The following is a 22790-nucleotide window of genomic DNA, read 5'->3' as shown; positions in this document are numbered from 1 at the left end:
GCACAACCCCAGGCTCAACAAACAATTATTCGCTGGAGGGGCATCTTTTCTGTTGAATTTGTATTAGATTACGTTTGTTTTATGATGCTTAGTGATTTTTCCTTGATTGCTTTTATGTTGTTCCGCTCACTATCTTGTCTCATGACCAGCACACTCCCGCATAGTTTATGACAGATTGTTACCACCTTTTGTGTTTGTTCGTCAGTTTCATTCTAGAGTTTTCAAGCTAGAGGAAGGTTGTGAGATTTCTTCTAGTAGCCTAAGCATAGCCAAATTTTTGCTTGCGAGCTGCCCAGAGAAGCAAGTGTTTTGCGCGGTGCAGAACAAGAAGGAAGGTGCAGTTTGAAATACAAATTTGAGCTCTCAATTTTAAATCAACTCAACCAAACTGGAGACAGACGACCCAGAAAACAAGAAGAAGACGCCGTCTCTAAAAAGAAAACGAATGCATTGCGAAGAGGAGTACCAAACGGAAAACAACCCAGAAGAAAATAGCAACAATACTACTACAGTCATATTGAAATCGAACCAGCCGGGAGAGCAAAAAAAAACATTAAAAATGTATTCGCCGATAGCCTACTGATCGACCGATGTCTGCAATATCTAATAGGCGAATACAAATCCTGCTCAGCAAGACAAGATGGAGGACTTCAGATAAATGCAAACCCAAGCCAGATAGAGGTTATCCTCAAAACAAAGACTTCGTTCGCATCCTTCAGCGCCGCAAGAATATCTCCATCCTCCATGCCGAGAGGAACATTATATATTACTCCACCTGGAGCACCTGGAGCAAGTGGAGTAATTTATAATGTTCCTCTCGGCATGGAGGATGGAGATATTCTTGCGGCGCTGAAGGATGCGAACATATGGTCGGTTAAAAGGTTTAATAAAAGAAATTCTGACTCGTCTGAACTAATTGCATCTACTACTGTATTATTAATCTTCAATAGCAAATCACTACCAGACTCAATAAAAATAGGTTATCAACGATTTAGAGTCTCGCAATACATTCCAAAACCCTTAAGATGTTATAACTGCAATCGATTTGAACACATAGCAAAATTTTGCAGATCTAAAACCAAATGTCTCCGATGCGGTGAACAACACAAGCATGATGAATGCCTAAGTATAGCAGTAAAATGCTCAAATTGTGATGGAAATCACGTCGCTATTTCTAAAAACTGCCCCAAGTACTTGAAAGAAAAAGCCATTCAGAAAATGAAAACCACTGAGAACCTAACATATGCTGAAGCCTGCAAGCAGCAAAGAGCTGTAAATACAGAAATGCCAAGTTATGATCTAGACTTCCCTCCTCTTGTAGCAAGCACAACTCAAACAAGCCAATTGAATAAAAATCTATCCTCTAACCAAACTAATGACAGTATTAATTTAACTCCAGTCGCAATGGAAAAACCCGGACCCTCTAAAGTAGTAGGTAAAGTTCAATTTTAAAGTGATTGTCACAATCAATGTGCGAGGTCTTGCAACGGGCTGCTTGTGTCTTCAACGAGCGTGTTGTTTTGGTTGTGGAATTCTGGTGCGATGTGTTATTATCGGTTATGACCTGAAGTAACCTCTGATTACGAAATCTGTAGTATGTAAAACGTGTTTTCTGGAATCATTTTTCCTACGTGACTTTCTAGAGACTTCTGTTGTTTACATTTAAATGCTGCTTGATAGAACAATGGTTCTTTATGATGTAATCTTGCGTAACCTTCTCGAGGTTACTGGACTGAACAACCAACTATAAATAGTGGTGTAGTTTGTGTTATTATTATTATTATGATGATTATTATTGAGTTGGTTATGAGAGTTGTGCTATGAGTTGTGGATTGGTAGTTGATGCAGAAATTAGAGTTATTTGAGAAGCCGTTCGTTAAAGTTCTTCAAGAAGTCAGTTTATCATTTCACTAGTAGAATTATTCGACATTTAATTGACTGCTTTTCGGTTTAACCCATCAAACTACGTCATTGAACCTTTCCAAGTCTTTTTCCTGGTAAGAGATAGAAAGAAATCGTGACATTCTGGGGGCTCGTCCGGGAATAAACCGAAAAACGGATTAGAAAAACCGAACAATACCGAAAGGTTTATTGAAAGAATAATAAATTAACAACAAGCTGTCAAAATGGCGGATACCGTCAAACATGAGATGATTGAAGACTTACGGAGCATGGCTGAACGAATGGGGCTGAGTGACAATGAGAAGTCTCAGTTTGTGATGGAAGAGTATCACAAGATAATGGCCCAAAAAGCTCAGCGAGAAGCTGACGAAAGAGAAGATAGAAGAGCTGCTCGTGATATAAGGAAAGCAGAACTTGAAGCTGAAGAAAAGCGAGCACAACTTGAAGCTGAAGAAAAGCGAGCACAACTTGAAGCTGAGGAAAAGCGAGCACAACTTGAAGCTGAAGCAGAGGAGAAGCGGGCGCAGCGCGAAGCAGAGGAAAAACAAGCACAACGAGAAGCTGAAGAAAAACGTGCTCAATGGCAGTACGAAGCAGAAGCTGAAGAAAGAAGAGCGCAATATGAATTGGAAAAGTTAAAACTTGAATTAGAAAGACAAAAGCTGGACATTGGTGAGCGATCTAATTCTACTAATGATAATGCTCGAGATGTTATTGTGGCGCAAGTTAGACGTCCAGATTTGCCATCATTTGTTGAAGAAAAAGATGAGTTGGATAGTTATTTGTTAAGATTTGAAAGATATGCTACAATAGCCAAATTAGAGAAGTCGACGTGGGCTACCCAGCTAAGCATGTTATTATCGGGACAAGCTCTTGATGTATATTCAAGACTTTCGCAAGAAGAAGCCATGAACTACGACAGATTGAAGTTAGCTCTGTTAAAGCGATACAATTTTACCGAGCATGGATACCGTCAAAGATTCCGTGAGGCAAAGCCTGAACGACACGAAAGTCCAGGTCAATTTATTGAACGTTTGAGAAATTTTTTGTTAAAATGGTTTGAACTTTCGGGGGCCGAACAATCATTGGACGGATTGGCAAACCTTATAGTTAAGGAGCAATTCACAGATTCATGTTCAAAAGATCTGTCTGTTTATCTAATGGAGAGAAGTCCAAAGAATCTAGAAGAAATAGCCAGTGTGGCAGAACAGTACTTAGTTGCTCATGATGAGAAGTTGTCGACTGAAGAAACGTTGTCATGCGATAATGACGAAGAGCAAACAAATAATTTTAAAGGAGGTGCGGTTCCAAGAGAAGTACGTTGTTTTAATTGTAATGGCTTAGGTCATAAGGCTGTTAACTGCCGGAAGAAGACTAATAGAAATCATCAGGAATCGAGGAAGTGGTGCAATCGTTGCAATAGGCAAGGACACGAAGCGAAGGAATGCAAGGACAAGTCGTTTTCCCTATCCGATCAGTCTGGAAAAGATAAAGACACGGACGTTTATCGATGCGGTTGTGCGTTAATGATTCCTGAACCCAAGCTTGACGACGAGAAACCGGATGAAGATGTTTGCGAAAAAATAATAGCTGAAGATTACCAGCCAGTAGTGGATGGAAAAGTTGGAAACAAAAAGGTAAAAGTTTTACGTGATTCTGGTTCTACGGGTATAATGGTGAGGAGAGATTTAGTAAATGACAATCAGTTAACGGGAAAAACTGGCCATGTGATAAAGATAAATAACACTTCAATCCAAGGACCGTTAGCGAGGATATATATCGAAACTCCATATTGTAGTGGGACTGTGAAAGCGTTATGTTTACAAAACTCTTTAGTTGATCTTATAATCGGAAATGTTATTGAGAGAAATTCTGAAGTTACTTGTTATTCTTGTGGCAAGAATGGTCACTTTGCTCGAGATTGTTCTGCAGATAATCAGCGACGATCTCACAGTCATGGATACAATGAGCGCGAAGAACCGAGGAGAAGAGGCAGGCGACGACCATTTGGAGTTTGCTATAGATGCGGTAGACGCGGACACTTCGCCAGGGAGTGCGTTGCTGACGGCGGACATTCGGAAAACAGACGTTGCCGTGACAACCACTGCTACCGATGTGGGGAGATTGGACACATAGCCAGGAGCTGCTCTTTTGATGAAAAGGCTTGCTACAACTGTCATAAAGAAGGTCATCTGGCCAAGGACTGTCCGGAGAGGAGGTGTTTCCGATGTAGGAAGATGGGTCATCTCGCTTGCCGATGCATTGAAGTTGCTGAGGACGTTGAAAACTTTCGCAGAAAACGTGACTATTGTTTTGAGAAAGCTATCGTTGGTAGATCATGCAACGATGACTTATGAGAATTGATTATTGAGTAATTAATTGTTTTGTGGTATGTTTTGTATTGATTGTGTTGTAATATTGTTTGCAACAATATTCTAAGGGGGGGCGTATGTCACAATCAATGTGCGAGGTCTTGCAATGGGCTGCTTGTGTCTTCAACGAGCGTGTTGTTTTGGTTGTGGAATTCTGGTGCGATGTGTTATTATCGGTTATGACCTGAAGTAACCTCTGATTACGAAATCTGTAGTATGTAAAACGTGTTTTCTGGAATCATTTTTCCTACGTGACTTTCTAGAGACTTCTGTTGTTTACATTTAAATGCTGCTTGATAGAACAATGGTTCTTTATGATGTAATCTTGCGTAACCTTCTCGAGGTTACTGGACTGAACAACCAACTATAAATAGTGGTGTAGTTTGTGTTATTATTATTATTATGATGATTATTATTGAGTTGGTTATGAGAGTTGTGCTATGAGTTGTGGATTGGTAGTTGATGCAGAAATTAGAGTTATTTGAGAAGCCGTTCGTTAAAGTTCTTCAAGAAGTCAGTTTATCATTTCACTAGTAGAATTATTCAACATTTGACTGCTTTTCGGTTTAACCCATCAAACTACGTCATTGAACCTTTCCAAGTCTTTTTCCTGGTAAGAGATGGAAAGAAATCGTGACAGTGATCTTGATCTTATTGTTTTTCAAGATCAAGATCACACAAAAAAAAAGTGATCTTAGATCAAGATCACTTGTGATCTTCAAGATCAAGATCACACCCATCTCTGGGTGCAACAACAATAATAATAGAGGGTATGCTCTACTTGAACTAATTGAAAATCATGACGCAGTAATCCTCAACACCACTGTTCCCACCCACATGTCTTTAAATAAGCCGGAAATCCGATAGAACACTCTAGACCTCACTATTGCTTCTACTTCTCTTGGTCACAAATGCATCACCGATGTCACCAATGAATTTTTGGTAGTGACCACTGCATAGTCGCTACTACAGTCAATGTTTCTTCCCCAGATAATGCAGAGTTTGTACCATCATGGGCATTCCAAAGAGCTGATTGGGCAAAGTATTACAAATTATGCCAAGAAAATCTAAATTCTTCTGTTGTCTCAAATGATATAAATAGGCTACATTTAACCAAAACCTCTCCGAAACTATCCAACTCTGCGCGTCTATAGCAATTCCTAAAACCAAACCATTCAAATTAAATGGCGTTCCATGGTGGAATGACGATTGTAAACGAGCAGTAAGGAACAAAAAAATAGCACTACAACGTCTGCATCGTACCAGACACCCAACAGACATCCAAGCCTTTAAACGCCTCCGGGCAATTGCCAGAAAAACCATCATCCAAGCAAAAAAAGAAAGCTGGAACAATTTCTGCTGTTCCCTCGATAGTAAAACAAAGCTTGACAAAGTGTGGAAAATTATTAAAAAAATTTCAGGCATAAAGGAAACCAAAAGAATTCCCACTCTTGCCACTAAAGCAGAAAGTGATACCAACAAAGCCAACATCCTTGCAGATCAATTTCTCTCAGTTAGAAGCTCAACCAACTATTCAAAAACATTTCGTGAAAATTCCAGTCTTTTAATTTCGAACAATCTACAATCAAAACTGGCAACCCATTTCTACAATAAATCTTACAATTCACCCCTGCAAATGAACGAGTTGAAGACAGTCCTTAAAGGTAATAAAAACACTGCCGCAGGAGCGGACGGCATTTATTATCAAATGTTATGTCATCTACCCCCTTGCAGTTTGAATATCCTCCTCGACTTCTTTAACTACGTCTGGTCAACAGGCACACTGCCACTCAAATGGAAACATTCAATCATCATCCCAATTCATAAGCCAAACAAACCAACGGGTATACCCTCCTCCTACAGACCAATCTCTTTAACCAGCACCCTTTGCAAAACTATGGAGAAAATAGTAACTAATCGCCTCAGATGGTATCTAGAACAAAACAATCTACTCCATCTTCAACAGTCTGGATTCAGCAAAAGACGTCGAACGACAGATCATATTATCAGACTCCACGACACCATCCAAAAATCCTTATCTTGCGGTAAATCAGTACAAACAGTAGGCTATTTCTTGACCTTGAGAAAGCTTATGAAATGGTCTATCACGACGCAGTCCTCCTAAAACTATATGACTTAGGGATCAAAGGAGCCATGCTATCTTAGATCAAATCTTTCCTGTCAAATCGTACTTTTCAAGTCAAGATTGTCAAAGCTTTATCTACCACAAGAAAACTAGAAAACGGAATTCCCCAAGGCAGCGTTATTAGTCCATTACTATTCAACGTAGCGATCAACGATTTACCAAATCTAATTACCTCTTCAGCACTTTTTGCAGATGACTTCTGTTTTTGGAAAACAGGAGAAGACATCTCAACTCTGTCTAATATAATCAAATCTGACTTTTCAAAAACCAAAGACTGGTGTGATAAATGGGGCTTCAAGATCTCCGCAAACAAATCAGCGGTTGTGCTCTTTACAAACAAACGTAAATATGATCCGTGTACACTCGAAATAAAAAATTCGTTAATCCCCATCAAAAAAGACTAAAAATACCTTGGAATCACATTTCAGTCAAATGGAAAGTATAGCATCCATGCTAAACATGTTGCAGAAAAATCCAAATCAAGACTAAATGTTCTTCGTGTACTGAAGGGCACAAACTGGAGAGCAGGAAAATCAGCACTGCTTTGCATCTACAGAGCCATAATACGATCGGTTATTGAATATGGTATGGAAGCATATTTTGCCACAAACAAAACCACACTCCAACCAATTCTGACATTACAAAATGAAGCTCTAAGAATATGCTCCAGAGCAATGAAAAGTACCCCAATTTCAAACCTTCAACACTACTGCAATGAATTACCCTTGTCACTTAGATACGAGCAACTTTGTCTAAACTACAAAGCCCACATTCTGACATTTTTACGCCACCCAGCACATAACATCCTCGAGGAAAGTTTGCCAAGAAATTTGATCAACACATGTAACTACCAACCATTCCATTTCCTCACCGAGACAATAGACACGAATATTACCGTAAACCTCATCCAAGAACCATCTATCCCACCCTGGGAAGTCTATATACCCACAACTGACTACACCCTTGTAACTGAAACCTCCCAGCTTGACTCCCACGCTTGACCATCCAAATGCCATCTCTGGCATAGTCGCTGAGCACCTCACAAAAAATTACTCAGAATTTCTCAACATATATAGCCTACAGACGGATCCAAGACCAACACGAAAACCGGATCTTCCTTTTTTGTAAACCGCCATGCCTGGAATAAAACGCTGTTTCACAATTAATAGATCCGCATCTGTGTTCAGTGCCGATCTGTTTGCAATAAAGGCTGCACTGGGGAAAGTGGTGTAACGTGGACCAGTGTGTAATTTGGACCAGTCCCTTAACTCAAAAATAAAAATCGTTTTGTCAGTATTTTTGAACAGCTTGAAAGAATAAATAATAGTAGCCCGGATGTGAAAAAATCAGCTTATTAGGTTTAGAAACGTGGACGGGAGATTGGAATTTGTGGTTTTGGGTATGCTGATGTTATTTTGGGGAGTTGATTGCTAAGCGCTGAGACGTTATTGGCATGACGTTTGAGTCTGATATGATGTTGGTATTATCTTTAACCTATAAGGAGATGTTGTGCTCAATTACAAGACTTGTAACCAAGTGTGGAAGTCATAGATGGTAATTTTTAACAGTGCATGACCGTGTGTAATTTGGACCAGTCATCTCACCTATGCAGCATCGCGTCAGTTCAAAATTCCCAAAGCTGTAGTGTTAAAACATGTCCATAACAGGCTACCAATAAATATGCTACACAAGTGTCAAAAACCATTGGTCGACAACTTGATCTTCCCGAAAATATTGAAGATCAACTGGTCAAACATGTTTTGGAAATGGAGTGAAGATTTTATGGTTTAGGGGCCATAGATTTAAGAAAGCTTACATATGACATTGCGTCTGCCAATAATATCAATACCCGCTTCAACAGTGAAAAGGGTCTGGCTGAAAAAGATTGGCTTAAGGGATTCTTGAACCGTCATCCAGAAATTTCATTTCGAATACCTCAAACAACTTCAGTTGAAATTACATACTCCAATGGTCCAAAATACACACCCCAATGGTCCAAAATACACACCATATGTGTAATTTGGACCATTTTTGAACATTTTTTATTGCTTAATTATTCTGTATTTTTTTATTGTATGTGATTTATATTTTCTACACTGGTTTGCAAGTAGGCTACCTAGACTGTATCTGGGTGAAAAATAATACACATTGACCGGAAGTTGGCTGAGTTGTGCTTATTTTTCTTTAGGGTTTAAAATACACACCTTTCCCTATATGGATAAAAGAGACCAAACAAAGTAAGTCGGTCATCATTAGCGACTGCTTAAGTGCACTACGGACGACACCAAAAGTGCAGGAACAAACAAAGTACCTGACCATCCAACCGTCTTTAGACTCATCACCGGTCACTGCCGTTTAAACCAACACCTCTTCAAGATCGGATGCCACACTTCTGGACTATGCGACACATGTATGAATTGTATGACCCCTGAGACTGTGAATCATTTTCTATTTCATTGCAGTAAATATGCAACTCAAAGGAAGTGTCTTGAACAAAATCTGAGCAAGTATGGAATAAACATTTTGGTGAAAAATTTTGCTGAAAATCGTCCAACTACTACACATCTGCTGGCTTTTATAAACTCCTGCAATAAGCTCATTTAAATTATTGTTTTAATCACTGTAATCATCCATGTTATAGGCTACTGTAGTGCACCCGTGTCGCGTCTGCTCCCAGCCAGAGATCGATCGCTTTTTACATTGATTCAGCGTCTTTGGACATTGAATCGGTGTGGAAGGCGATTGATTTGCTGGCTGGGCTTTCCTTATTTTGTTTCAGTTTGTAACACCAATCGTGCAATTCCAAAGAAGTAGCCTACCTGACTTTCGTGGGCCTAACCTCCTACAAGAATTTCTTTTCCACTAATGATGTGTTTAAACTACTGTATCGTATTATGTTGTGTTGTGTCGTATTGCACCCTTCACTATGCCCTGTTGTGTTCTAACTGTGCTAAATAGCCTAGCTATTATAATAATGACTGTCGCTAAAAGACCATAGATGTTGTAAAGCGACATAAAACAAACCATAACAATCAATCAATCAATCGTCAGTTGTTGCTTGTACGCAGGTCAGTGCATTTTTATTTATTTTCAGTCATGTTCAGTCCAGTGTTGTCAGATTGGGCGATTTATCTGCAATTGGGCTACTTTTAGTTGGGCTTGGCGCTAAAAAATGTTGGTTTGCGACTTGCGCTTTTTTGGGCTACTTTCAGACTTTAATTTGGCGCGAGACCGCGCTTTTTGGCTTTCTATTTGTATTTTTTAACGCAGGCCAACGTTGGATCGGTGTGGAAGTGGCGAGTTTAGCTGACAGGGGTCTAAAATTATCGCTTTATCAACGCAACTTTTATCAAAGCACGCTTGATATCTTTAAGACATAACTTCCCTGGGTATAATTGAATTTCGCAAGATGATGATGTTGTTTTTTGCTAGTTTGTTTTATTTGTTTTTTGTCATTGTTTCATGTCGTCAAGTTATAGCCTATCTATTTTGTGAGTCGTGCAAGGCCTGGTGCGTTGCGCTTGAAATGGCTTTGCCCGTGGTAGGATTTCTTTGTGGGGTTTTCTTTGCCTGCCTTGCTCTTTGCTATGAGCTAAACGCATCAAGACGTGTTCCCCTTACGACCATCAGCACTCTTGATAACGCACCATGGCCGATCTTCATAGCAACTGTCCATACAAATCTTCAATATATCAGCTAAAGTTATGTAGGCTAATAAAGTTATAGCCTATATATGTTTATTTGTTTTGTAACATTTTTTATTTTTTTATTTTCCCTTTATATCTTAAATTTTTCTGGAGGTGTTGCGACCGTGCCAAATTTTTTTCAACTCAATAACTTACTTCGATCACAAGCACGTTTTAACGTTCGCGTTTTGTCGCTTCTACCTTTTTCTTGACCTTTGCTATGTTGATGTGTATTGTTTTGATATGATGGTCAGAAATAAAAAAACAACTGAACTGAACTGAACTATTTGCATTTATTCGTGGGTATCGGTGTGAAATGTGGAATGATAAATTATAACAAGTCGTAACAATTGATGTATTGTTACGCTATCATTGCTGTAACGTGCTGACCAAAAGTAACCTTACGCCTGCTGCTTTTCTTGAGTGTCCTTGCGTCATATTGCCGTTGTGAAATCTGCGTTTGTTAGTAATTTGAAACACTAACAGTAATTGTGCGTTCTCTTGCAATCGGTAGTTTGATCCACATCTACGTAGTCTTACATTTTTTTAGCGCTGTAGCCTACATCTACCGCATGCTGCATTGTTTGAAGCACTCTAATCACACTGAGTTTCCTTTGTTTAAATCAACCGTCTAGCACAGGGGTCACCAAGCTACGGCCTGCGGGCCAGAACCGGCCGCGAACTCATTTCATCTGGCCCGCCACGTGCTGCGGAAATTACAGCTGCACTACAACTGTTAAGGAAAAAAGTTACCAATCTTTTTGTAAAGGAGTAACGTGTTCTGTTTTTATCGTTAGGCCACCACAAATGGGAACAGCCTAGGCCAAATTTGGAAAAATGTAATGTTTTTTCAAGAGAACGATGCCCTCTAGTGTATCACAGCAGGGGATAACTTTTCCAGCAACCTTTCAATTTTCATCACAACTTTGCTATTCCACCGCTGACTTTGTTATTTATTGTGCTCAATTCAAGTCAATGGAGATTTTAAATAGTCGTATATCTTTTCGCAATTTACATCCGGCCCGCAGCTGTTAATCTCGCAGCAATCCGGCCCTCAGAGAAAAAAGTTTGGTGACAGCATTAAACTAAAATCAGTCTGGCTTTTGCTCAGTCATAGGGTGGTGTGTTAATTTCAGTCTTTTCTTGAAAGTCACAGTGTCAGTTCAGTTATGGTTGTAGTTTAGTGATTTCGATTCAGTTCATTGTATTCTGTTTGTTATCAAAGCATTATTTGGCTGCAAAGTTTTCGATCAGGAAGTTTGTTTTTACTTTGCAATAAACTCATACTAGCAGAAAACTAAGGTATCATTTTCAGATCATCCCCACTAGCCTACTATGCTTGTACTCGGGATGTTGCTTTAACAGTTACAGCTATATAATTCAGAAGAAGTTCAGATAATTCGACGTCCGCTACAGTGAACAAAGATGTTCTTTTTGCCATGCCCCTTAGGGGGCATGCCCGCAGACGCCCCTAGAAAACTCGCGCCTTCGGCTGTCGACGTCGCGACGTCAAATTGGGCTACTTTTAGATTGCTTTGGCGCATTTTTGGGCTCTTTTTTTGAAAAATTTCTGGCAACACTGGTTCAGTCATCCTTTTTTTTCCCGCGGTTTTCTAAGTCGGCAGCAAAATTTGTGCTCTCCTGGTCCAATTTAAAAAAATAGACTAATAAAAAATCAAGGCCTGGAGACACGTCAAGTTGGAAAAATTTGAAAAAAGAATTTGTTTGTGGTTATTGCAAAGAAAAAATTATCAAAATTGATGTGGAATTGTTGAAGAAAATGCGTTTTGAAGAAATTTGCTAAACCAACAAGTGGAAAGAAACAAGAAGTCGGCTCAGATCGGCTTACGAATGGAAATTAACTCTTATAGCCTAAAACGTAAACTGTTTTAGACTAAAGTAAACAATATCACACCAAATCAAAAGAATTGTTTTAGACTAATTTGCAATTGATGATGATTAAAATTAAACTTTAAATTATACTAAATTTTTGTCATTAAATTGTCACTAAACTTAAAGTTGACTGCTAGTCTCAGTGTTTTTTTAAAGTAGTGTTGCCAGACATGCTTAGATTAATTATAATGTACTGTACTGAAACTCGCATCATCTAAGCTGTTTTTTTGTAGCATTAACTTTTAGTGCCAACTGTTACATTAATAATCCTTGTTCTTTGTTTGCTTTCAAATACTTCTTTTTTTAACTTTTTATTGCTTAAACCTCCCTTTTGGCGACATTGCAAATCCATTTAAATTGCTAAAACTTGTTTTATTTGTGATTTTCGTTGAGCTGTTGAAACTTTGAATTGAAATTGATTAATCAAACTTTATCTAAAAAGTAAATATCACCTAAGTTTTTTTTATTACACTTAGATATATCTCACTTTTTATTATTTTATTTTTCTGAACTCATATATGGTCACACTGAGCCGGGTGTATGAAACTTTTTGTCTTGCTGAGTTATTCTTTTATGACATCACAATTTAATTTTGCTTATTGTCTTTAAGACTACAGTACTGTACCTAATTTCAAAGTTTGAGAAACTTTTCAGGTCTTGAATTTTCTAAAGTTTTAATCGCCCTTATTGCAAGTGGTAATAACATTGTACGCACGTTTTTTTTGTAAAACAGAGAGAAACTGAGAAAAAAGAGCAGTAGGCTATGCATGCATTTTTTTTTATTTTATCGTATCCTTGCTTTTGATTAATTTTTTCTAAATTCGTGCGGCGGTCATACTGAGCCGGTTTCCTGTAATTTTTGCCTTGCTGAGTCTTTTATGCCATCACTTTTTTTTAATGCTTTTAAGACTCTCAAAGCAAAAGTTTAGGAAACTTGTCAGCTTTTAGATTTCTTCTTTGTGTCATAAAGTTTAATTGCCCTTGCACTTGCAAGTGTTTATTGTAATTGTAGTAGGCTATATTTTCACAAAAAAAAGTTTTTTTTCTATCTCGCTTCTAGGTTTGGTGGCTGTGCAATTTTAAGATAGTGGTAACACTGTTTTATCGATGTATATTTTAAACCTTTAGGTTTTGCCATCTTTCCCTTTTGTTGGTGTCAAATTCGTATGTTTACTTTGCCGTTCTGTACATGTTTGCGCCAGCAACAAAAAATAAATTGAATTGAATGTATTATTAACATTTCACGAATATTTGTTTTTGTTTAGATGAATTAAGGTATTTTCCTGACGAGGGCATAAAGTTTTGCCGAAAACGTTTGAAGTTATGTAGCTATTTTATTTTATGTATTATTTTTTGAATTATGCAATTCAATCTTATAAAGCTGTTATCGATTATCTGTCTATGGTATTCAAAAAGTATCTCTCTACCAAAGCTATACTTTTCTACAGAAATCTGGTGTTTAATTTAGTCATGCTAGCTAGGGTACAAAGTGTGAATTCGAGGCAAAGACAAATGTCTTTTGTAGCACAAATAGGCAAGAAGCACAAATAGGTACGCGAAAAAAGATCGAAACCAAGTAAAAACTGCCAATATTTTATAGAGGGAATGCCGTTATGCGTCATTCATCGGCATAACAAAATATATCAGATAAGCAGCAATTATTTCAATAACAGACTGAATGCAGAATTTGTCAAAAAGTTCATGCCGGTAAGCTACTGGGACCAATGGTCTGATCAGGGATCCAAACCAGCTTGATAAAAAAAGAAAACTGGATTAGGTAACCTCTGCGTCTTTGTGTTAATGTTAATTGGACCTACGTTATTTCAGGTACGGTATATTTTTTTTGGTGTGTAGCCTATGTTTCTGTTATACAGTAGGGCAAACTGGGGTGTGTTGTCACAGCACGATTTTCATGTATGGAGTCTTGCCGAAATCAGGACATGTTTATTCCAGTGCTGTGTGATACAAGCGTCCGGTCACAATACGCAGGTTGACGTTGATGTCTGCTGTAAATATAGGAATTGATTAATTGCAAGACTTCAACTTAAAAAAAATTGCAGGTACTGACGCATTGCCACAGATTTTTCGACTCTTCTGCATTTGTAGTTTTTCTCGTGTTACTCTTTTATTGAACTGTTTTGCCCAACTCTGGTGGGTTAACAAGCAGGTGTGAAGCTCAGCAAGGTACGAAAAGGTGAACCAAACAGAACAAGCAGAGTTTTTTTTTACAATCAGAAGCTGCTCAACTTCTTCTCTCGTGTTGTCGCTATATGTCAGGGCATCCGTTGGTTAGCCACTGCCTGGTGTCGTCATCTATAGAAACTAGCCCTTCCATACCATGAGGTGGTCTGTATAGCCGGCAATCCTTGATAATGTGGGTCGCCGTCTGCATTTCACCACTTTCACAAGCAGCACTCTCTGCCAAGCCCCAGCGCAGCATGTCTGCACCATAGCGTCCAACACCAGTGAGCAAACGGTTACGCCTTGATGAGGCAAGTCTAGAGAGCCCATGGCCCAGCTGGTTCTCGGGCGGGGATCTGAATACTTGGCGAAGTGGGGATGTGCTGCTTGACCATTGTTCACTCCACGCCGCGTGGCACCACTGTTTACTAGGGCTTCCACCAGAGGCTGTCAGAAGGTCTTGTGCAGCGCGTACAAATGGCTTTCTTGATTTTAACCGCTGCTTTGGTGAACATCTCAGCGTGGTTGCGTGTAGCAGATGGCCGGGGTTTAGGGCCTTACGGCTCAGGGAAAGAACAGCACGTTGGCGCCGTAGTGCAGCTGGCTCAATGTTTGCAAGGACAGGCAAGCAGTCAGTTGGAGTAATGCCCATGTTTGTGAGTCACGCTTATGCACGACACAACCCAGATCTAAACAATCTAATAGCCCACAAAGGAACGTTCTTTGCTCGAAAATAGACACAAGCAACGGTTGTCTGAATTCACCTGCTTTACCTTTCTCAAATCCTCAGTTTTAATTGTAAAGCTTTTTAACATGGTTTAATTCATATTTTGTCACCAAAGAAACTGTGCAGAAAAACAAACTTATGAAGATAATACGATCACCACTGATTAATGATCCAAATTCTGGTTCAATTGTGATCAGACCCTTTTGCCAAAAGAAAGCTACTTTTGAAAATTGTTACTGTAACATCTTATCAGTTCGATTTAGAAAGTCAAAGTAGGCTAGTCACACGTTTTGACAAAAACCAAAGAAAATATCTCAGACAGCAAAATCCGTCATTTCTACATTGATTCAACGTCTGTAAACGTTAATCCAGCGTAGAAAAGACGAGTTTTGCTGTTTGGAATAACATCGACCCTAGAAATGATGCATGTTTACTGATTAGGCCATCACATGTCAAGAGAGCAGTAAATGAAGTTGCTGACAATACGTATGAGCTTTCCTTCGGTCTCGAGAACAAAAATCCCATCAACACAATTGACAATGTTTGGCCTCACATATACACCTTGTATACAGCCAATATGTAACAAAAGTTTACGAATGGACGCGTGATTGAAATCCACAGATCTTGAAATGAAACTACCGAAGAAATAACATCCAACGGTGGAATAGCATATCGAAATGTTTGCCACGTCGCTCACACAAGTAAAAAAAAAAACAACAACAAAAAAAGTTCAATATTATATACAGTTCAATGAAATTATGATATCGCATGGCCACTTGTCAGGGCGACCGTGTGTAGACACTGAAATACAATGTCGCATTAAAGGAAGATACAAAATGTTGCAGTACACAAAATGTCTTCACTTTTCAGCAAATTGTTGCAAGATGACAGACGTGGATTCCGCAACTGATGATCACGATGCTATTCCAGCAGCGCAACAAAGTACCATTGTCACACAACTTCTTGTTCAGATTGTGCACATAGGCCAAGGGGTTGTCAAAATGAATTGACATTCAATCAAAAAATAGGTGACAACCCAGACAGCAAAATCAGTTACTTTTGACTGGTTCTGAAAAACCAGACTGCAAATTCCGTTACAAATAACCGATTTTGCTGTCTGGGAATCTGACGAATATCCGCCGGGGACTTCAGCATCGGGACACAACGTGATGTTGTAGCAAGAAATAACAAGGGCAAAAGAAAATGCGCCTTTCCGTAGCAGTGATCAACAAATGTAGAAAGGCCAGGACCAGGAAGTTCCACTAAGATGTTTTTCGAAAGCCTTTTAGAATTGGGTAGATATTGTTGAAAGCTTCGATGATTTCATTTCGCACTTTTGCTCCTGTTTGACAACAAAAAATACTTTGCAAAAATCGTGAAATAGGCAATACAACGTAAAAGAACAACTGCACGCCCAGCAAACTGATGCTAGAGAGAAGCCCAATTGTGGATCCGTAGGATGCATTGCCTGGTAATTTAAATTCAAGGAAAATGTAAGAGTCCAAATTACACCAAGTTATCGTGTTGCATATTGCGATTTCGAATATTAAATTCTCCTCAGTACCTCAGTACAACTTTATAACAAGTACCAGTAAAACTTTCAGAAGTTCAGTTCAAAGGATACAGCGGTTACGTTTAGAAAATATTTACTTTGTAATATAGTTTAAAAAATAATTTGTTTCGAATAAACAAAGATGCCCTCTTCCAGTTATTTGAAATGTCGTGATGCACACGTGTTACAATTCCTCATAGTTTTATTACAAGATTTATAAAATGGGTTGCGGACATAACCCGACAAGACTTGGGGGGTGGTAATTCAGTTATCTGCCATGCACTGGTTTTACAGGCATCATATGCCCAAAAACTATGCAGCTAAAACAAGAATAGTTCTGGAATGGTAGTGGCCAAAATTTTGAAATTAAATGTAAACATGTCCAAATAGAAACGGTTTCAAAGTAAACTTTTATCCATACCCGTGAGGACAACTTTGCCTGACACGAATATCAAAAGCACGATACGAGGTTTGACCATTCGATATATGAGGCCTGGGAACAACTCTGGTTCGTAGCTGAAAAAAATGTTGTATTTAGCAAGGAGCACAAAGCCTGAGATTAGTAAGCAAGCGCATAGTTGGTGTTAAAAAGATCTAGATTTATATCACAAATCATGAAAGGAACTTCACTATAAAAAGTAACACCACCAACGTTATACGTTCCAGCAGAAATAACTTTACAAACAGAATCTGGAGATTAATAATGTGGTTTGCGTATAGCGCTGTATCCATCGCAGATATCGGCTGCTCTCAGCGCTTAACAGAACAATGCAGCTGTATAGAGGCACAGTGACACACTTTATTATCCTGAATCTATTCTTTTATGGAGTGCCAAGCAGGAAGATTGGCATTCAATCAGCACCGCTTTTTAAAATGATTTGGGGTGACCCAACGAGGCATCGAACCCATGCCCACCAATTCAAAGATAACTAAGTTTTTACCTTGAAAACTGACTGTGAGTTAAGACTAAGCTCTCCAGCCGAATAGGAAACTTCACGTCCACACTTCCAACCATGTTTTGAATTTTAAACTCGAGAAACTTGGCATTGAAACCGAGCTTCTGCACAACCCTCGCGTACTTCCGGGCAGCCAATCTAGACTCATTTTCACTCTTGGCTCCGGTGCAGACCATCTTCCCGGAGCTAAAGATGAGAGCGGTGGTTCGTGGTTCACGGATCCTCATGATAACGGCAGCAAAACGCTGGAAAATATGATGCGTTGATTATAGTGACTATAAACCGAAATCTATAGAATGGTATAAGTGAACACTGAACAACCTCTTATTCTTCATGCTCCAAAAGTAGTAGCAAAAGTACAGTAAGTAACAAAAACACTTTAATCGATTTCATCGAACTTGACTTGAATAAACTTTTTGGGAATTGATTATTATTGAAGAAAAAGCCCTGTTTCTGAACCTGAGTTGTAAAATAGATTGCGAAAACAATTCTTTTAAATTCACACGTTGAAAATTTTTGTAGCTGGTGTTGTTGGCCATTATGCATTGATTGCCTTGAAATGGTGCTACTCTAGATTAGAAGTTCAATTTTATTATAAAGGTGCTTTATGGCCACTAACCTTGGGGTTATACTCAGCATTCCTGGCATGCAAGGCAATTTTCTTTAGGTCCAATTTAGTATCAAGATTCACTGTGGAAACGATGTTTCTGAAAGTGAAAACAAAACATCAAAAAAAAACACATTTCAATTAATTATCTTACAAAGAGATTTGTTTTTACTTTTAATTTGCGTTATACTTTCAACAACAACCAGGTAACAGGCTAACCAGATCATTGTATTGATTTGCATAAAAACTTAAGCCCATGCACACCAGTCAGCAACATTATCAAATAGAAAACAAAATCTCTGCAGGTGTAGCATCTCGTCACGGCGCAGCTTATGGATGGGAGGTGTGCAACACCACGCATGAGGAGATCCAGCTGATGGTATTGAAGTATACAATTCGAAATAAGAAAAGTAGCCTACGATGATGACGTACTGCAACTGTGGGGGTCCAACTCCAAAGTCAGCTGGGGTCTTTGGAGTCCTGGGAGTAAGGGTTGCCAGATATCCTGGTGTGGCAGCAGCTGGTACCGAAGGAGGGCCTTGCTGCAATAATGATACCAAAATTAGCAATCCATGTGCAACTCTGCATGTTATCCATAAAAACAGCCATCTTATAACCAGCACATCTCTATTGCTATGTATGATTGATAGCAATAGACAGCCACATTGCCGCACACAAGATTGACTAAAAGTGTTAGATGGCTGGGTTGGCTGCATGACAACATCTCTGTTTTGTGGTATTAACGGAAAAATAGCAAAACTAACAATTAACCACACAAGCTACAACTACGATGGAATATATGCGCTTATGATTCACAATACAGTTGTGCATAACAGTTTCTACTGTTAGTGTTATGGACTCTTCATTAATTCGAAGCTTATTAACTTCATTTTATTGAGATAAAATTATAAATCAGCAAACAACTGTTAAACCATACAAAGACAGTAACAAAGCATTTGTTTCAAAAAAAAGTTACTAGTTATCTAAAAATAACATATGAAAATAAACTTCTCACCTGCTGTGATCTAGGGGTTGATGCGCTTGGGCCTGGATTTCGATATGCTGAAATTTGTCCGTCATTGTCTACAATACAATATACTTTATAATGACTCAAGTCAATGCAACAATAGTTAGTTAGAAATCTGCGTCAATTTTGGCCAAGCTCACAATAGCTCATGCTAGCTTATAACGCTAAGCTATTAAACATGATGTAAACAACTTAAAGTCAGTAGCTATTGAGACAAAGAGACATGCCTGTTGCGATCGTCTCATTCAAATGTTTATACAACATTTATTCAACTGCAAAGTATGCTGTTTTGTGTTGAAGAATTCTAGTCCTTCAAAAAGTCAAGATACATAACTTAACATTTTGCGTTATTTAATATTTTTAAGCTTAACATGTGACTTACTGTGACAATTAGCTCTGTTTGTTCAAATTAAAAAAAAACAAAGCTTGTACACATCAAAGTTTTGGTCGTTTAAATTGCAATGTTGTAATGTTTGCTGAACAAGTGAACATGCTTTTAAAAAAGCGTTTTCGCAAATGTGTTTAGTCAAAACAGTGCTTGCCTACTTTTACGGTACCTATCATGGATATATACTAATTACTAATGCTTACAAAGTCACTCTATTTTGAAAATAGGAAAGACTTTGCAGTTGCACCAGCAATTATGATGATATTTTATTACCATATCAACAAAAGAATATAATCTAAAACTCATAAAAAAATGCTTTTCTTCAGAAAATCAATAAGGTTGTAAAATCATCAAAACAGTAAACGAATGAAATCTTGTCTTTATTTTTCAAAGTACTATCTGATCATGTAAAAACTCAACACAAATATTAACTGTACTTGCTTAATTTTGTACAAAATAATCTGAAAACTGAGTTGTTTGGCTAAGCAACTTCAATATCATCTTCAAGATCGAAACAATTGCAATGTTTCGATTTTCAGTAAGCTGTGCTAAAGTAAAATTCTTCTCACAAAGATATATTCTCGGAAAAACTGACAGGAGTTGATTGGCTTCTAGAGCTCTGCACAATCTCTAGTAGCCTATGCTTCAACAGCTCTACACTTACAGTCTACACATGCAAACAATTGCAAGCACTGTTTTGACCAAACACAGTTGCGAAAACGCTTTCTTAAAAGTATATTCAGCTAACTTATAACATTGCAAAATCAACCAAAATTTCGATTTTACCCCAACCACTCATTTACAGTCTTACTTGGCTGTTGTTCTCTCTCATTTTGATCAATGGTATGGTATGGTTGCTTGTATGCAATGGAGTGTTGGCCAGGTTGTGTTGGCCTCTGTGCACCATATCCACTTGGGTTAGGAAGATGAAGTGATGATCCCATCTGTTAAACATAAAAAATGTTGTTAAATAAATTCAATAGCACTCATAACTTGATTAACTGTTTGCTTGAAAACACAAAGTAGAGCAGTTGTTTACAGTTGTTCCCACATGATGAGAAAGTAAACCACATATTTACATATGACATTCAAAATATTTGTAAATACGTGAAATATATTATTGTAAGAATCGATATCCTAAGTTTCTAAACATCAGTGAACCATCAAAGCAATTTCCATAATGACTTTTGTTTTATCATTGAACACCACAAGCATAATTAAAAAAGCTGTTTTGATAAATAAACATTCTGTCAATTTATGGGTCAAAAAATCATCTTATACATGCAATGCAAGTTCTGCGGGTAAGCTAATTTACATGCTGTGAACTTAAGCAAACCGTGTCAATTTTTTTGTCAAGTCACCAATCAAAATCCAATAGCTGTGTCCTTTATCAAAAAACTTAATGACATGGTTAATGGAAATAAAATCGGCTTCTCTGCCTTATTGCATATCTAAACCTTCAATGACTGAGTATAAGCCTTGATATTACAAAAATCAAGTCAAAAATATGCACACGATAATAATACAAATAGTCATCCTCAGGAATTAAGCTATAAACAGCTTTTAAATAGGATGACATGTGGAATAATGAAAAGGACAATCACAACAATATACGGTAATATTCATAAAATAAATATGTTATAATATTTTTAATGAAAAAGAACCACATATATACATAGAAAATATGGGTCTTGCAATACCATACCTTGTAGACCTCAGGTACGTCGGAATGGCCCGTTTCGGTGAGTCCGATCCCTTAACGAGGATTTTTTCAATTTTTTTTTTAATTATCAGGTACCGTAGCCTAATTATCATTGCCGTTTTAGGGTTAGCGGTTTGGGGTTAGAGGTTATGAACTCACCAAATCGGACTCACTGAATCGGACTCACCGAATCGGACTCACCGAATAGTAGCAGACCCCAGGTACGTATTGCATACAAAAACACTATAGTGCTAATTAATCTAACGCAAAGATGTTTATTTTATGCATACCTGATGAGCATTGCCTGTTGATGACGCTAAAATCATGTTGTTGTTAGAAGACATTTGTTGTTGCAGGTTATGACTGTCAGACATTGAATGCTGCGCCATCAGACTTTGCATATCACCAGACATTGGGTTTAAAGGATTCATAATAACCAATCAAAATTATGCTTTGCTTATTTAATTTTTATAATACCGAGATAATCTATCCTACATAAAAACAAATATCTATTCTGAGTATCCAACACATGATTTCCTTGACATAATTTAGTAATTGCATGAATTTAGCATTTGTTTAAAAAGCAACTATTTTGTTCTCAAAACCAATTGCCTGCCAAATTAACTGTCATGAACTTAAACTGGCCTAGTTGTCAGTGGTTCAAAGCCTCTACAAGTATGCGAAACTGGCAGGAAGAACCTGTCAAAGGGTTTGTCAGTCCAAGGAAAAAGATTCAAAAACCAAGTCTCACATAGGCTATTCAGTATATATACACTGTACTCAACTTACTCAAGCTCAACAACTGAAAATGACTAAATGAGTTGAGTTGAGAATTTGTCAATTTGATCAGATTTCTGAAGAAAGAAAAAATCACAGCTGGTGTTGCCAATTTGCAAGAGAAATAAGAATAGTAAAATTTTTATCCGGGTTCTTGTAAATTGTTGTGAGATTTTTCTACTGCAGTTTTGTAATTAAGTTCTGACAAGTCTTCATTATTGTTAGTCCAAATTCTTGGGGATCTGCCCCTATTTCGTTTGCCATTCATTTTTTTTCTAGTAGTTGTCTTTGAATAGAATTATTGCGAATCATGTGGCCAAAATATTTTAATTTTCTTGATTTTTATTATTATTACAGTATTATTATTTATTTGCATCAGGCAGTTCAGTTCAGTTCAGTTGAGTTGTTTTTTTATTTCTGACCATCATATCAACACAATACACATCAACATAGCAAAGGTCAAGAAAAAGGTAGAAGCGACAAAACGCGAACGTTAAAACGTGCTTGTGATCGAAGTAAGTTATTGAGTTGAAAAAAATTTGGCACGGTCGCAACACCTTCAGAAAAATTTAAGATATAAAGGGAAAATTAAAAAAATAAAAAATGTTACAAAACAAATAAACATATAGCCTATAGGCTATAACTTTATTAGCCTACATAACTTTAGCTGATATATTGAAGATTTGTATGGACAGTTGCTATGAAGATCGGCCATGGTGCGTTATCAAGAGTGCTGATGGTCGTAAGGGGAACACGTCTTGATGCGTTTAGCTCATAGCAAAGAGCAAGGCAGGCAAAGAAAACCCCACAAAGAAATCCTACCACGGGCAAAGCCATTTCAAGCGCAACGCACCAGGCCTTGCACGACTCACAA

At 38.0% G+C, this 22790-nt stretch overlaps 1 protein-coding gene across 1 annotated transcript; it reads right to left on the bottom strand.

Annotated features, from left to right (window-relative positions):
* Positions 1-14939: 14939 nt before the first annotated feature.
* On the bottom strand, positions 14940-21621 carry LOC145780768 (TATA-box-binding protein-like). Its single transcript, XM_082592398.1, has 8 exons — positions 21430-21621; positions 20249-20381; positions 19038-19105; positions 18455-18564; positions 18035-18122; positions 17401-17660; positions 16881-16975; positions 14940-16249 (listed from the first exon to the last, which is right to left on the bottom strand). The coding sequence occupies exons 1-8, from the start codon at positions 21568-21570 to the stop codon at positions 16170-16172; spliced, it is 975 nt and encodes a 324-aa protein (XP_082448524.1). The 5' UTR covers positions 21571-21621; the 3' UTR covers positions 14940-16169.
* Between the last annotated feature and the right edge of the window lie 1169 nt (positions 21622-22790).

This window comes from Aplidium turbinatum, chromosome 12 (assembly GCF_918807975.1).
Source record: "Aplidium turbinatum chromosome 12, kaAplTurb1.1, whole genome shotgun sequence".
NCBI classification, from domain to species: domain Eukaryota; kingdom Metazoa; phylum Chordata; class Ascidiacea; order Aplousobranchia; family Polyclinidae; genus Aplidium; species Aplidium turbinatum.
Note: the sequence above shows the minus strand (reverse complement) of the source record. Positions and strands in the feature narration are given on the sequence as shown.